The sequence below is a fragment of the Vigna angularis genome, chromosome 4 (genome assembly GCF_016808095.1).
Source record: "Vigna angularis cultivar LongXiaoDou No.4 chromosome 4, ASM1680809v1, whole genome shotgun sequence".
Lineage (NCBI taxonomy): Eukaryota > Viridiplantae > Streptophyta > Magnoliopsida > Fabales > Fabaceae > Vigna > Vigna angularis.
The window spans coordinates 37,434,525-37,449,274 of record NC_068973.1 but is presented as its reverse complement, the minus strand read 5'-3'; the positions used below and the strand labels follow the sequence as shown (position 1 = coordinate 37,449,274).

Genomic DNA, 14,750 nt, shown 5'->3' with positions numbered 1-14,750 from the left:
TGGTAAATACAGTACTTCTCTAACAGCTTGCAATTCGCCTACAAATTTGAGGAATTAATGATGAAAACTTGTATGTAACGCTTAAGCTAGACTTATTCGCAAACTTAGATAAAAAGGGAGGATTAAACATGTTTCAAGCTTAAAAAGGGTAGATTTGGTACAAGAATTGGTTCAAAGATGATGGTAAAAATTACCGTTATCAGTATCTCCTGTGGTTATTCCTAAAAATGTGAAAGAAGCACTTGATCATCCTGGATGGCGACAAGCCATGATTGAAGAAATGCAGGCTCTTGACCACAGTCATACTTGGGAGCTTGTGCCACTTCCCCCGGGCAAAAAGGCTGTTGGTTGTCGATGGGTATATGCAATTAAAGTCGGCCCTAATGGTGACATTGATAGGCTCAAAGCCCGGCTGGTTGCAAAAGGGTACACTCAGGTTTATGGTCTTGATTATTGTGACACCTTTTCTCCCGTGGCAAAGATGACTACCATTCGATTGTTCTTTGCAATGGCAGTCATTCGTCATTGGCCACTTCATCAGTTGGATATCAAAAATGCCTTTCTCCATGGTGATCTTGAGGAAGAAGTTTATATGGAGCAACCTCCAGGGTTTGTTGCTCAGGGGGAGTCTGGTATGGTTTGTAAATTGAACCAATCTCTATATGGGCTCAAGCAATTACCACGTGCTTGGTTTGGAAAGTTTAGCTCCATTGTTCAAAAATTTGGACTAAAACGCAGTGAAGCAGATCATTCAGTCTTTTATTATCATTCGTCTCCTGGGAAATGTGTTTACTTGATAGTATATGTTGATGATATAGTTATTACAGGAAATGATACTGCTGGAATATCTCAATTGAAGGAGTACTTGTGTAGACATTTCCAAACCAAGGATCTTGGGAGCCTCAAATACTTCCTAGGCATTGAAGTAGCTCAGTCAAAAGATGGAGTTGTAATCTCCCAAAGGAAGTATGCTCTGGATATTTTGCAAGAAACAGGTATGATTCATTGTAGACCGGTTGATAGCCCTATGGATCCAAATCAAAAATTAACAACAGAAGAAGGTGAATTATTCTCCGACCCGGAGAGATATAAGAGGCTAGTTGGAAAACTAATCTATCTCACTATTACAAGGCCGGATCTATCTTTGCAGTTGGAGTGGTTAGTCAGTTTATGCAAGCTCCATGTGTTGGCCATTGGAATGCTATCATTCGCATTCTAAGGTATGTGAAAAAGGCTCCCGGGCAAGGGCTGTTATATGAAGAAAAAGGAAGCCTTCAGGTATCAGGATATTGTGATGCTGATTGGGCAGGTTCTCCTATTGATAGACGATCTACTACTGGATATTGTGTTTTCCTTGGAAGAAACATTATCTCATGGAAAAGTAAGAAACAAAATGTAGTGGCTCGATCAACAGCTGAGGCTGAATATAGGGCAATGGCTTCATTAACATGTGAACTTATATGGGTGAAGCAGTTCCTTCAAGAGCTTAACTTCTGTGGCATCCAAAGTATGAAGATGTATTGTGATAACCAAGCTGCTCTTCACATTGCATCAAATCCAGTGTTTCACGAGAGAACCAAACATATAGAAATTGATTGTCATTTTGTTCGGGAAAAATTATTGTCAAAAAAAATATGTACTAAGTTTGTTGGATCAAATGACCAACTCGCAGATGTGTTGACTAAGTCGTTAAGGGGACCCCGGATTGAGTTTATTTGTTCCAAGCTTGGTACATACAATTTGTATGCTCCAGCTTGAGGGGGAGTGTTAGAATAATTATTAAGTCTACCTATGATTAGTAGAGCAGGGCCTAAAGTAGGTAGTTGTGTGTTGGGTTATCTATAATGATTGTTCCTAGCAGTCTAGGACAATCTCTTCATCTTCCATCTATCTATTGTATCAGATTTTTATCTATATAAATAATAGAACTGAGAAGGGTCTTTTCAAGCCCTTTAGAACTATTTTTCTCTGTTTTAGATCTCAAGTGTTACGAAAGTGAGAATGATTAATTTTAAACAAACAAATAATTAAAGGAAGTTATAATATTACATGACCTAAAAAAAACTTGGCAACATTTAAACATACAAATATATTTGTAATAGTTCATGATGATGTTGCTTCAGTAAAGTATCCTTTCAATGCATTTATAAAATATTAGAAGTTCTTTTTATAATTCATAAGTATTTTGTCAATTCAATAATCTCAAATAAATATAATATAGCAAATTTTTTAAAAAATAATATCACTATAAATTAAATGTATATCTAATTTAAAAACAAAATATTATAGTAGTTTAGAAAAAATTTATATATATTAATGACGTGGGCCAATGAAAATAGGACAGAGGTGTGAGTTTGATCCAGCAACTAAGAATAAAGCCTGTGGTGTCTCTTGGCATTCAAAAGCGCCGAAAGAGAGAAACCTAACAATGCTATAGCGCCTGTGGTGTTAAAGCATAAAGTTTCTGAGTTTTTGTTTAACTCAGAGAAAAGAAAAGGGTGTGTTTGGGGCTTTCTCCTAAGCTAATCTTTTTTCCAATTTTTGTTTGGGCCTTTCTCCTCTCGCAGGCCCAGCTTTAGGCTGTCTGGTGAAACTCGCAGAGCAGGGAAGCTTCATTCCCTTTCTATTTGTCTCACGTGAAAAGGTAGCTAGGGTAGCACCTTTCTTCTTCTCCAACTAAGAACTCCAACAATGGGAGTCTTACAGCACGCATGGGTAAATTCTTTCCCTTTCTCTTTGGTTCGCACAATCTCTTTTTCTTCATGGACAAACCCAGCGTTGGGGTCTTTTGGTCGCGTCGCCGGGGAGCATTTTCTCTTCTTCTCCGTTTCAGGGAGGTCGCGAGGCCGAAAGGGAGATACCCTTCTTTTTTCTCTTTCCGTTTTGGACTACTTGCAAGGGAACCACTTTTCTCCTTCGTCTTTGCTCCAGATCGTGCATCCAACCCAGTGTTGGGTTTCTTCGTCTCACGTGAGAAACTGGGAGACCAACCTTCTTCCACCAGCGTAATTATACAAATACCACAGGACATATACGACTTTTCATCCTAAATCATCGCAAATCTTTGCAAAATTGGGAGAGCCTTGAAAAGCAACAATCCTCGCAAATCACTCCTTTTACACGCAAATCCGTCGTCGCAAATCCGTCGTCGCAAATCACACAAACCGAACACCATTTACCACGCAAATCCATCCTTACAAATTCACGTCTACAGTAAATCATCCCAACCGAACGCAGCGTAAAACATATCAACTCGATAGAATCTTTGAATAATATGGATCGACTCGTCAGGTGACTAAGAATAGCAAACGAACATGATAATTGATTGATTATATCAACACATGATTGATAAGTAGATGTTCAATGCCATTAACCAGTCTAAAAACAGCTTAACACAAATTAGTTAGATAATCATATTAAAATATAATTAAACCATAATTAGACCAATAATAAACAAAAACCTATCAATAATATAAATAGAAGAACCAAATAAAATAATTATTTACATTGATTAGTACATTATAAATGTCACTACCAATTAATCTACCACCACCCCCTAGATTTTACTGTCATGGTGAACGTCAACTGCCATCCATAATGGAAATTATATAATTAATAAAATCTTAGTTTATGCATTTGATATAGATGAATCATTAATAACTTCGTTGCATTTATTTTCTAGTGCAACACATTTATTTAATGACAGATTCTAACCATTTAAAAAATGAAAGGGAAAAGAGTTTCTATTTTCTGAAACATTTTCCCAAAATAAATTTCTGGTCTTTATGTTATGAACACAAATCATTACCATCTGTTTCCTCCAACAAACTTGAAGGTGTCTTTCTGTTTATGTGCATACATTTTAAGTTTTTTGGCTAATCTAATGTATATGAAACTTCCCCAACCGTAGAAGAGCGTGAAGACGCATGGCAGAACCACAGTGGCAGTGTTTAACCTGAAACTGGGTGATATCACTAACATGGAGAAGACGTAGCATCCAGAAAATATAGAAAGTGGAAAGGTGACGAAAACACTGATTCGCCCTCGTGGCATCAGAAAACATATCATCAAAATGGAAAGATAACAGGAGAACGTATTGAAGGACCAGAACCAGTTGAAGATTTGCATTTTCATCACCACTTTCCCAGCAATTTCTTGCATTGCTGCATACTCACTGTGCTGGAATGATGTGCTGATTTTCTTATTAGAAGGCATCACACTACCCTCTCCTTGGTAAACTCCGCCGGGAGGGCTACGCACTGATTCGTAAGTGTTTGTCGCAAAAAGAATGGCCACCACCAACAAAGCATTGCGTGTGTCGGTTGATATTCTCTTCCTCAGCCGAGTCACCGATATTGCTATTCTCTCATTCAATGTGATTTTTGCTCGTAGCTCTTCCACGAGTGTTGTGCTAGCAAGTGAAAATCCACGTAAAGCTCCACGCCTCACTAACATGTCTCTGGTTTCTGCACTCTGAGCCTGTGTTTGGTTAATCTCTACTATGTCCAACGCTGTCGAGTCCTCAAAGTTCTTGGCATTTATGTCTATGTTGCTATCTAACAACAACTTAACTGCCTGCACAAAGAATACAAAATGCAAAGCAATAATTAATAATTAATAAGTGAACTTTAAAATTGATGTTAGAAATCTAAGGGTGGTTCGATAACGGATGGAACAACGTGTCCAACAAATAACATATATCACTAGAATAGACTTTAACTATAATTCTGATACCATGACGTGTAAAGTGAGATTTGTAGTCACTTATATATTATAAATTGGTCTTATGTCTGGTTTTGAGACTTAAATTTAGTCTTTGAAAGTAAAAGGAAAGAATTGAAGCTCATGCCTGAGGGAAGACTTTGAGAACAGAAAGGTGGAGAACTGTGTTGCCTGCTTCGTCCTGCCAGTTCAGAATCCTTCTCTCGCGGTTCTGAGCGTGTCTTTGGCAGTTTCTCTGGAGCCATCCAACTAAGACCTCCAAAGCCTGAAACTGGTTATATTTCACAGCAATATGCAGCGAGGTTTCACTTCGAACAGTTACATCTTCGATGGAATCTGGACAAGCCGATAAGAACTTTGCCACAAGGTCAATTCTCCCAGTTTGAGTTGCAAGATGCAAAGGAGTGAGACCTTCTCTCCCTTTGATCCTGACGAGGTCCTTGTTGATTTCCACAAAGCGACACACCAATCTGTGATGATTGTTCTGCAACGCAAGATGCATGGGGCTGAGGCCACACTTGTTGAGCTTCCATGCAAAGGAGGGTTTGAGTCTCATGACCTCAGTGGCAAAACTTGCATGTCCTGCAGCAGCTGCAACATGCAGTGGAGTGTCAACAAATGGCATGAAGTCGGTTTGTTCCAACACGTAGGGTTGCATCTGAATCAGCTTGTAGAGCAAGTCTACGTCCCCATCTTGTGCAGCTACGACCAAAGAGTTGTTCATGATTATATGATTTGAGAGAAAACAGGTTTCATACAACGAAAAATCAGTGTTTAAAGGGCTTTAACGGTCCTTTTATATACCATTTTTTGGCCATCGTCATCCCGTGGACCTTACGGTCAACACATATCAAGTTGCTCTTCTTTCTTTCATAAATAAATAAATCACTTCTTCTCTCCGTGTTTCTCACGTTCATTCTTCTTCGAGATTATTAGTGCACTTTTTCTCATTCTAAATAAACTAATAGTAACTGACTTATTTTAACTATTTTTTTAACGATTAATAAATAAAAAATCAGTGCTTTTGAACTTATAAACCGATTTAAGAATGGTGTTTTTAAATAAGGTGAAGTTAATTAGATTTATTTATATTTAAGTTTATTATGGATGATTATTTTTCCAAATATTTAAGTTGGAAATAGATCTATAGTTTCAGATTTTTAAGTTCTAGATAACGTATACACAGTTTTTCTAATCTACATGTTTTCTAGAGGCAAAATCAAAATCTTCATCAATATTATAATAATAGAATTTGAAATATTTTCAAGATTAACATAATATTCTTCTCGGTCTGTCTTTCGATGTTTTAATTGTTCAATTAGTACCATGTTAAAAATACTAAACAATTAGTGATATATAGTAATTGAAATTTAAGAATATTACTTTTAATTAAAATATACATGAATAATTTTAGACTTTTACAGCTGTCAAACCATACTGTACTTATATTTTTATAGACACTGTACAATAGAATATCATTATTTAATTTTAAAATTTTATTATATTTGTTGTTATCATCTTAATATAATATTTCGTTATTAAAACAAATTATTTGGAGATTGTTTGAAAAAGATTGGTGTTGAATTTCTCTTTGACCAATCTGACCCTACTTCATCTTCATGTAAATTTCTTTTAATTTTCCTTCACATTTAATCAGTTGTTGTTCTTCCTCATTTTTTGTGAAGATGTACAAGGAAATGAACTGCAATGATGACCTTTGTGTTTGGTGAATGTTGTTCTATGCTTCAATTTTCTTATATATCAGAATGAATTCATTTAATTTTCTCCAGTCTTAATTTTTCTCCATCCATATTTATTGAGGGCTCATAATGCCGGTCTTCCAAGGTCTTCCAAAGGCTTACATTTTCCTTAAAATTGGTTGGTAAAGTGTATCCGCGTTTCCTTATTCATAAAATTTGACTGGAAGTGCATGATCCCAAAACAAATAAAAAATAGATTGGACCAGTTCCAAATGTATTTCTTCTAGTCAAGTAACAGAATAAAGACTGATCAAATGATTAAGACTAGAATCTCATTCTTTCCATTCAAGACTACCATAAAGTAAAATCTATTATTTTATTTCCTTTGAAAATTACGTGATTTGACGGAGCCTTTGTCCACAGTTCATCTCGGTCGTCTTCAAAACTAATCAAACATTCGGACCACGTACCTACCAAGTGGGTTAATTACATTAAGCGACATAGTTCAACCAAAGAATTATGGCTTGTTGAAAATTTTAAAAATGTAGATATACGGCTACATGCACGCACTTTCAGACTTTATTCTGCCAAGGAAGTGATATGCAGAAATATTCTCAGTTCAGAAAACACAGATATTCAGAAGCAAATCGCTCCATATTAGATTGACCCAGAGAACAAAATAAAGATATTTTTAGTTTGATTTATGCTGACTGTAACGTTGTATTCCGTAGACATCTATGATCCCCGGTGGGAAAACAGGATCAGTAGCAGCTCTAACAGCAACTTTTGCCACCGCAGTAACATTGACAGGAGGTGTCAATAGAGGTCCAATAAGTGGGATCTGGTTTAATGGTTTAGCAACTTGAAGAACCTACAGCAGTCATGTCAAAATACATACGAACAAATTTATTAAGTTGATATTCAGAAGAAACTAAATCATTTTTAGGAATTAGACGTTCAATCAAAACCGAAAAAGTAAAAAGTGTTATGCCATAAATGTGCACTGCAGACATACAGATATACAGACAGGCCCCACATTTTTCACACTTACGATAACCTCCCTTATAAGTGTACGTGCTCTAATTTTTATTCCAAACACTTCAAAGAATCAGTGTAATGTAAAAAGGGGGGTTAACCAACTAAAAAAGGTAAATGTAGGGATAGAAAAAGTAGAGAACTGTTTGTACAATTTCACAAAACTTAACAAGGGATTATTATAATTTACTCTAAAATTAATGTCAAATCATCGAAGGAGATAAGTAATGTCTGTCGTATTAGAGAAGCACGTGAACTTACCGTCTCCAATGGAGATCCAATTACACCAAGGGGTAACTTCATACTCCCAACACTTCGAGTACCGTAAATAAATCCTGGCCTTAGAATTACTCCTGAAAAAAGCATGTAATAGGGCAATCATATACGAGCATAATACTCCCTAGTAACAAGAATCATTAGCAACGATTTATACTTTCTTTGAAATATCTGCAATAATTTGTTAAAATAGAATACAAAACTGCGAGAAAATAAACTATAAATGTCTTTAATAGTATTTTAAGAAAATAAAATTTAAACTTAAGTCAACCTCAACCAACTACTCATAAAATGAAATTAATAACTATTTATATATTATAATTTGACCGGTGAAAGTGATATCTCTAAATTGCTATTACATACCTCCATATGGAAATTTGCTCAGGAGCTCTGTTTCAGCAGCTTTCTGCATAAGTTACGACACTATATAAAAATTTCACTATATTAAAAATAGAAAACGTTTCAGCATCAAATTTACAATTTTTTTTTCTTTAATGCAAGCGTGTTAAAGATCGCAGCACAAATAGAATTCAGAATATCACAAATAGATGACTAGAATCAGCCAACCATTTAAATCATTACGTATCTCTTTACATGATCTATTACATACGATGGCTTGGACCCAACTCTGAAGATCCAAGTTCATTCAGATCGAGGAAAGACCATGTCAGTGGCTTGTCACTTGAAGAGAAAAAAAGACAGAAGAGTATTGCAGGAGATTAATCAGTAAAACCATCAGGAGGTGAATCTTCCAGAATTAGGAGGATGCACAAAGGACATAACAAGTCTATTAGAGGGAAGCAAAAAGGTGGAATCATATGTTTAAGAATGTAGTTTTTAAGTAGTAGATTTATGCCGGCAAGAATTATATATATGTTTAGAATAAAGGAACAAAGAAGGCATGTGATGAATTCTGTGTTTAAACCATGGTGGAGCTATGCAATTTAAAGATAATAGAACATAATTAAATAATACCCGGTAACCATATTTTAGGTTAATAACATAATTATATAATCAATCTAATTGATCCTGATATCATTAATTACTATAAATATAAGATTCTAACATATCTACAAGACTTTAACACTCCCCTCAGATTAAAGGATATAGGTCATATGCACCAAGCAAGATGATATTGGGAATTGACAAAACTAGCTTATAGTTCCCCGTCTAAAAAAGTGACAATCAATGTCAATATATTTCATCGTTTTCATGGAATACTGAATTTGAGGCAATATGCATTGTGGTATGATTATCACATAAGTGATAACTTGCAGCCTCCTCAAACTTTCAATCCTGAAGGAACTGTTTGATTAATACAAGCTCCAGACAGACAACAACCATAGCTCGATAATTTGCCTTGGCATTGGACCTGACTATAACACTTTGCCTCTAGTTATATCTAATAAATATACATAAACTGGAGGTGGACCTTCTATGAATGGGGGAGTGGGAGCCCACCCAGTCACCCAAGAAATATTTTAGTTTACCAAGATCTTTTGTTTAAAAACACTTGAAAAGATTTTGCTTCATCTTCATGCTACCTGGTTGATCATTACTATAATGACAATGCCATTAGCACAAAGAACTAGATAAATGCAATATGTAGGTGAGCGATGATAGAAAACAAAGTGGCTTGCTCGAAATCATACGAAACTTTTGAATCACAATATTAAATCTACTAAATCATGCTCTAGGTGATTGTCCTAAACTGTAAATTTCAAATAACTAACAAGTCAAAACTATGAAGCAAGTGTTAATGCACCCATGGAATGTAAAATTTTTCATACTTCTCCGTCACATGTTTCCTAGCAATATTCATCAACTAATAATTCATTCCTCAAAACATCCTCACGATAAAGAGTAAGACATATTACCTTTCCTTGATAATACCCCTGCAGTAAGTAATTTACTACACCAAAGTCAGCAGCAGAGATATAGACAAATCTTTTAACACCTGTAAGACCAAGAATAAATCAACCAATAAATGGTAGATAACTATACAAAAGGAAATGATAACAATACTTAGTCAAACAACAAAAATACAAAACCAATTTCAGTTTTTTTATTTCTAAATCTAGTAAACTTGCAAATAGCAACGAGTTTGCAATGAATGTTGCTAAATATCACCTAATAATTTAGATGAGGTTTGAATTAATTAAACTAAACACCAACCAACTTCTATCGTTTGACTCATTCCATGTTTCACAACAAATAAATATATAAACAAATTGTCAAAGAAAATGTGTAGAGACAACTGCTTAGTTTGGTCTACAATTACATGAAATGATACAACATTCTATACACCTGCCATGGCCCAAATTGGCAAACGAAAAAAAAAACGTAGGATATTTTCTAAAGAATGCACTATGGGTCTCTTTGACAAACTTCTCCATAAACACTTCTAAAAGAGAAAAAAATAAGAACACAATAACTGAATGAGTTTTTCCATAAGTTAAAATTAATTTATGTTCAAGTTTAAAATAAGAATTAGAGACGCTATACAGGAATATCTACAAATTAATTTATGTATAAGCTAATTTTAGCTTATGGACAAACTCATTTTGTTTTTTCTCTCCTATAAATAGTAGTAGAAAAGTTTGTGCGTATGTCTTACTTTTTTTGTAAGATAGACAAACTATAACAGAAAGCTCAAACACATGACAACAAAGGCTAGACTCTTCACTAAAAGCTTATAATTGTTATGCATCAAACATATGCTATCCAAATGGAACAACAGTGCCTAACATATCCTATTTCTGTGTAGGGGCTATCATAATAATTGGTTTTAAGTGAACTCACTTTAATCCCAATTAACCAGTTTTATAATAACCTGTTGATTAAAAATGATCATAAAAATTAACCCTACATGACAAGCGAATATTATAATAACAAAACCATAAATGATTTCCATGATTGATTTTGGTTTGGTAAAACTAATTCTAATTTATGAAAAACTGATTATATAACCGATTGTAACTAAAACTGATTATATAATCAGATATATATCTTAAAAATGGTTAAAAATATTTACCATACATGACAAGTGAATATTATAACCAACCCATAACTTGTTTCCATAATTGATTTTGGTTTTGTAGAAATGAAAGAACTGGTTACATGACCAGCTATAACTAAAAATGGTTATAAATCTTAAGCTAATAATTGGTTTTCGCTTTTAAAAACTAGTTTTAACATTTAAAATCAATTTTAATTAAAATGACATAGTTGGCAAAAGAGTACTAGTTTTGGATCATAGAGTAATAGTTTTGGATGTTTTTGCACAAGTAATTTTAAAATTCGTCCCAAATGTGAACATTGTCACCACATTATACATCATTAATAAGTGTTGGAAGCTCCATGAGAAACCCCCCTTGTTCACCTAATATTGTCTAGACGTCTTTTATCAAGTCACCTGTTGCTCCTACATTACCATCTTATGGCCTTGGTGGTACACATGGGTAATTCATTTGCTTGAATCTCAATTTTTTCCTTAGGTCCAAGGGACATTGACTTCGATGTCACATATCTAATATATGGTGTACCGGGTGTACCTGTAACCATTCTCCTCACTATACTAACCTCAATTATCATTGACTTTCCTCCATACCTTTTTATATTTGTTTGTCCTTGATGTATTTAGTTCTTATTCCTAAGTCTCTAGGTGAAGATTTATCTCATCCAGAGTGGCCAAAGCAATGATGGAAGAGATCTGTATCCTTCAAAGCAGTGGTACATGGAAGAGGTTCCTCTTCCAACTAACAAGTCAATTATTGGGTGTCGTTTCAATGCCGAGTACTCTTATAATAGGGACTAATGGTAAAATTGATCGCTATAATGTTTGTATGGTTGCCAAAGAATACACACAAATCTATGATAAGATTATACTCACTTTCTCATATTGCCAAAATGATATTTATCCAACTTCTCTTCTCCATTGTGACCATTCATCACTGGACTCTATTTCAGTTTGACATCAAGAATGTCTTTCTACACCGTGATTGTGATGAGAAAGTATACATGGAACAACTTACTGGAATTGTCGCTTAGAAGGAGTAGTCTGATATGGTATTTCATCTACGAAGGTCCCTGTATGGCCTCGAGAAATCACTTTGTGCATGATTTCAGCATTTTTGGCCTGTCATCCAACAATCTGGAATGATACAAAGTGATGTTTTTCATTCTCTATTTTAGCATCATTCTCCCTACCTAAGTATCTATCTCATTGTATATGTGTACAACATTGTTATCATAGCTAGTGATAAGGTAGGTATTGTCCAATTAAAACAATACATTGCTTAACGGTTTCTGACAAAAAGATCTTGGACATTTAAGGTATTTTCTTGGTATAAAAGTTGTATAATCCAAAAAGGGATAGTCATATGTTAGAGAAAATATGCTAGTGAAATTCTAGAAGGAACAGGGATGTTAAATGTTATGTTTAGGGAAACACCAATGGATTCGAGTGTCAAAGTTATACCTGATCAAGGAGAGCCATATTCTGACCCAGTGAGATACAAATAGTTAATTGGTAAGTCAAATTACCTCACAGTGATTCATTCTGACATTGCATTTGTAGTGAGAGTGGTAAGTCAATTATTAAACTCCCCTTGTTGAGAACATCAGGATGCAGTCATACAACTCCTAAAGTATGTTAAGAATAATCATGGAAATTATGAAGATAACGGAAATACTCAAATTGCTAGATATTCTAACGTTTTGGGTAGGGTCAGGGTCACCAAGCAATACACCCTCCACTTCAAGAAACTGTGTTCCTGTTGGATTTAATTTAATATCATGTAAAATTAAGAAACAAATTGTTGAGCCAAGATTATGAGCATAATAGAATATAGGACAATGACATTGGTTATTTGTGAACTCATATCAATAAAGCAACTCCTCAACGAGTTTAAATTTGAAGAAATTCCCGATGGCTTGAATGTACCAAACACTTGAGGTAGATAGTCATTTCAGAAGAAGTGGTAAGAATTGAACAAGCAATTATTAAGAATAGAAGTTTGAATTCCTCAATTACCTTGATCTGAAGCTGCTCTAATTGCATTGATGTTAGCAGTCCCATTAATTTTGTACATGTATGAGTTGGAGCCAAAACCACCAACACACGAGATCTTACAAAAGAAACACAAGTTAGCACAATAGGCTTATCATAAAAAAGGAACATATATACGTATAATTCTGTATCCTAACCAACAAAATTTAGACACATTAGGTCAGTTAGTGCCATGCGTGCAGGATGGTTACTATAATTCTCTCAACCCAAATTATCTTGTAATCAATCACAAAAACCCACTTCTGTTTCTTTCCTTATAATCTGTTAGAACCATAATTTGCAACCAAACTGTACAATCATTATCATCAACATTATCTAAAACCGATAAGGCTACGCTCCAACCACTTTACCTAGCTTATCCCATGAAGAGACATAAAAGTGAGATATTTAGTCTCAACAAACTGATCAAAACATGTCACCAAACAAATTGTTCAAAATCTAATGCAACATGTTGTAATAGCACAAGAAGCAAAAAATTAATAAAACAAACTAGGCTTTTGGGCCTCTAAGTTGCAAAATATTTACCAGGCATTATAATAAACTAAAGGGGAAAGGAGTTGTGACTAAATTTTTAATATGCATTATAACAAAACAAGGGGAACTTACAACAGCAGTGACCCCATTTAGAGCTTCTTTCAATGAATCAGTTGAAAGGATATTCCCTAATTATTGGAAGACAATATACACGTTAGACTATTGTAGTGTCCCACTAAGATTTTGTCTAGAAGAAAATGCTAAAAAGAATAAGTAAAAAAAAACAGACCTTTATACCAAGTAACATTGCCAGCCCAGGAATCATGTAGGGATGACCTGCCAGACCTGGGAAGTAAGACATGGAGTTATTGGTAATGCAGATACGTTACAAGAAGAAAAATGTTTAATAATAAATATGAAAAGCAGTTGACAATTTAGAGTGACAATACATAAAGAATGACAGATCGATAATAATACAAAAAAATATGAAGAAGAAAACATAGACGTGGTTATATAATAATGCATTCCTCTAATGCAAACATTATAATAGATTAACGAGATGAAATTTCAATTCTGATTGAAGAACAGTACCTAAAACGCCTACATAATTACATCCAAGTTTTGTCCAATGAGAAAAAACATCAAACCTGCTAATACTAGCAACAGATAAGCCACGTTCTAAGGCTTCTCTACAAATGTGTGATCCGACAAATCCATTGCCTCCCAAAACAAGCAACTTTCATAAAACCCAACACAAGTTTTAGGTTAGAAAGCCAGATACTGGTAGAAAAATAAATGTTCCACATATAATTATCGTGGCAGAATACCTTTTCTGTTGGGGGTGGGGGCACATTTACAGTCTCTGCTTCTTCAGTTTTGAATGGCTCATCAACTTTATTAGAATCTGTGCAGAGATTTCTCCCGCACACTGCCGTTGTACTGCAAGGTAAGAAGAAAAGGATAACACCGTGAAACGACTTAATCAATAATTTACAAATCATGAAGACAAGAAAATTCAAATCACATTCGTACCGAAACCTAACGCAGTGAATTCCATAAAGAAAAATTAAACTCATGACGCAATTAAATTGTAGCGGCTATCCTCCATCGCATATCATGTACAGCATTGCTAATTTGGTACAGCTCAATTTCATTTCAACCAGGTAGTTACAGAAACTTAAAAAATTATATGAATATAAAATAGAAAATATCAACGAGGAGCAGATAATCGAATTGAGTATACAACAAAAAACGACACGATTACTGAACATAACGATTGGAAAGAATAGAAAGCATACTTGAGCCTGGAAATGGAAGGCGTGGAGTGGATCAAGCGCGAAAGCAATGTCCTCATTTGATGGTAATGGAATTGAATTGAGTTTTTGTTTCGAATGTTACTTAGGAAAAGAAGCTTGTAAGGAGAATTAGGAACGGCGAGAGAAGGTTCATGAAAGACAGTCTCTACTAAACTA

At 34.7% G+C, this 14,750-nt stretch overlaps 2 protein-coding genes across 2 annotated transcripts; both read right to left on the bottom strand.

Moving 5' to 3' along the window:
- Positions 1-3,536: 3,536 nt before the first annotated feature.
- LOC108331343 (ankyrin repeat-containing protein BDA1) lies at positions 3,537-5,489 on the bottom strand. The gene is made up of 2 exons (XM_052876843.1): positions 4,850-5,489; positions 3,537-4,575 (listed from the first exon to the last, which is right to left on the bottom strand). The coding sequence occupies exons 1-2, from the start codon at positions 5,444-5,446 to the stop codon at positions 3,805-3,807; spliced, it is 1,368 nt and encodes a 455-aa protein (XP_052732803.1). The 5' UTR covers positions 5,447-5,489; the 3' UTR covers positions 3,537-3,804.
- Positions 5,490-6,779: 1,290 nt separating this feature from the next.
- Positions 6,780-14,750, bottom strand: LOC108331758 (uncharacterized protein At1g32220, chloroplastic). Its single transcript, XM_017566670.2, has 10 exons — positions 14,577-14,750; positions 14,106-14,217; positions 13,926-14,014; positions 13,568-13,623; positions 13,411-13,466; positions 12,769-12,862; positions 9,611-9,690; positions 8,097-8,139; positions 7,719-7,810; positions 6,780-7,293 (listed from the first exon to the last, which is right to left on the bottom strand). The coding sequence occupies exons 1-10, from the start codon at positions 14,630-14,632 to the stop codon at positions 7,114-7,116; spliced, it is 858 nt and encodes a 285-aa protein (XP_017422159.1). The 5' UTR covers positions 14,633-14,750; the 3' UTR covers positions 6,780-7,113.

Excerpts from the sequence above, each read along its gene's own strand:
- LOC108331343 (XM_052876843.1), bottom strand. The coding sequence starts at position 5,446 with ATGAACAACTCTTTGGTCGTAGCTGCACAAGATGGGGACGTAGACTTG. Across the intron at positions 4,576-4,849 it reads TTCTCAAAGTCTTCCCTCAG|GCAGTTAAGTTGTTGTTAGA; the intron begins GCATGAGCTTCA and ends TTCTTTGTGCAG.
- LOC108331758 (XM_017566670.2), bottom strand. The coding sequence starts at position 14,632 with ATGAGGACATTGCTTTCGCGCTTGATCCACTCCACGCCTTCCATTTCC. Across the intron at positions 14,015-14,105 it reads CCCCACCCCCAACAGAAAAG|TTGCTTGTTTTGGGAGGCAA; the intron begins GTATTCTGCCAC and ends GTTTTATGAAAG. Across the intron at positions 13,624-13,925 it reads TCTGTTGCTAGTATTAGCAG|GTCTGGCAGGTCATCCCTAC; the intron begins GTTTGATGTTTT and ends CTTACTTCCCAG.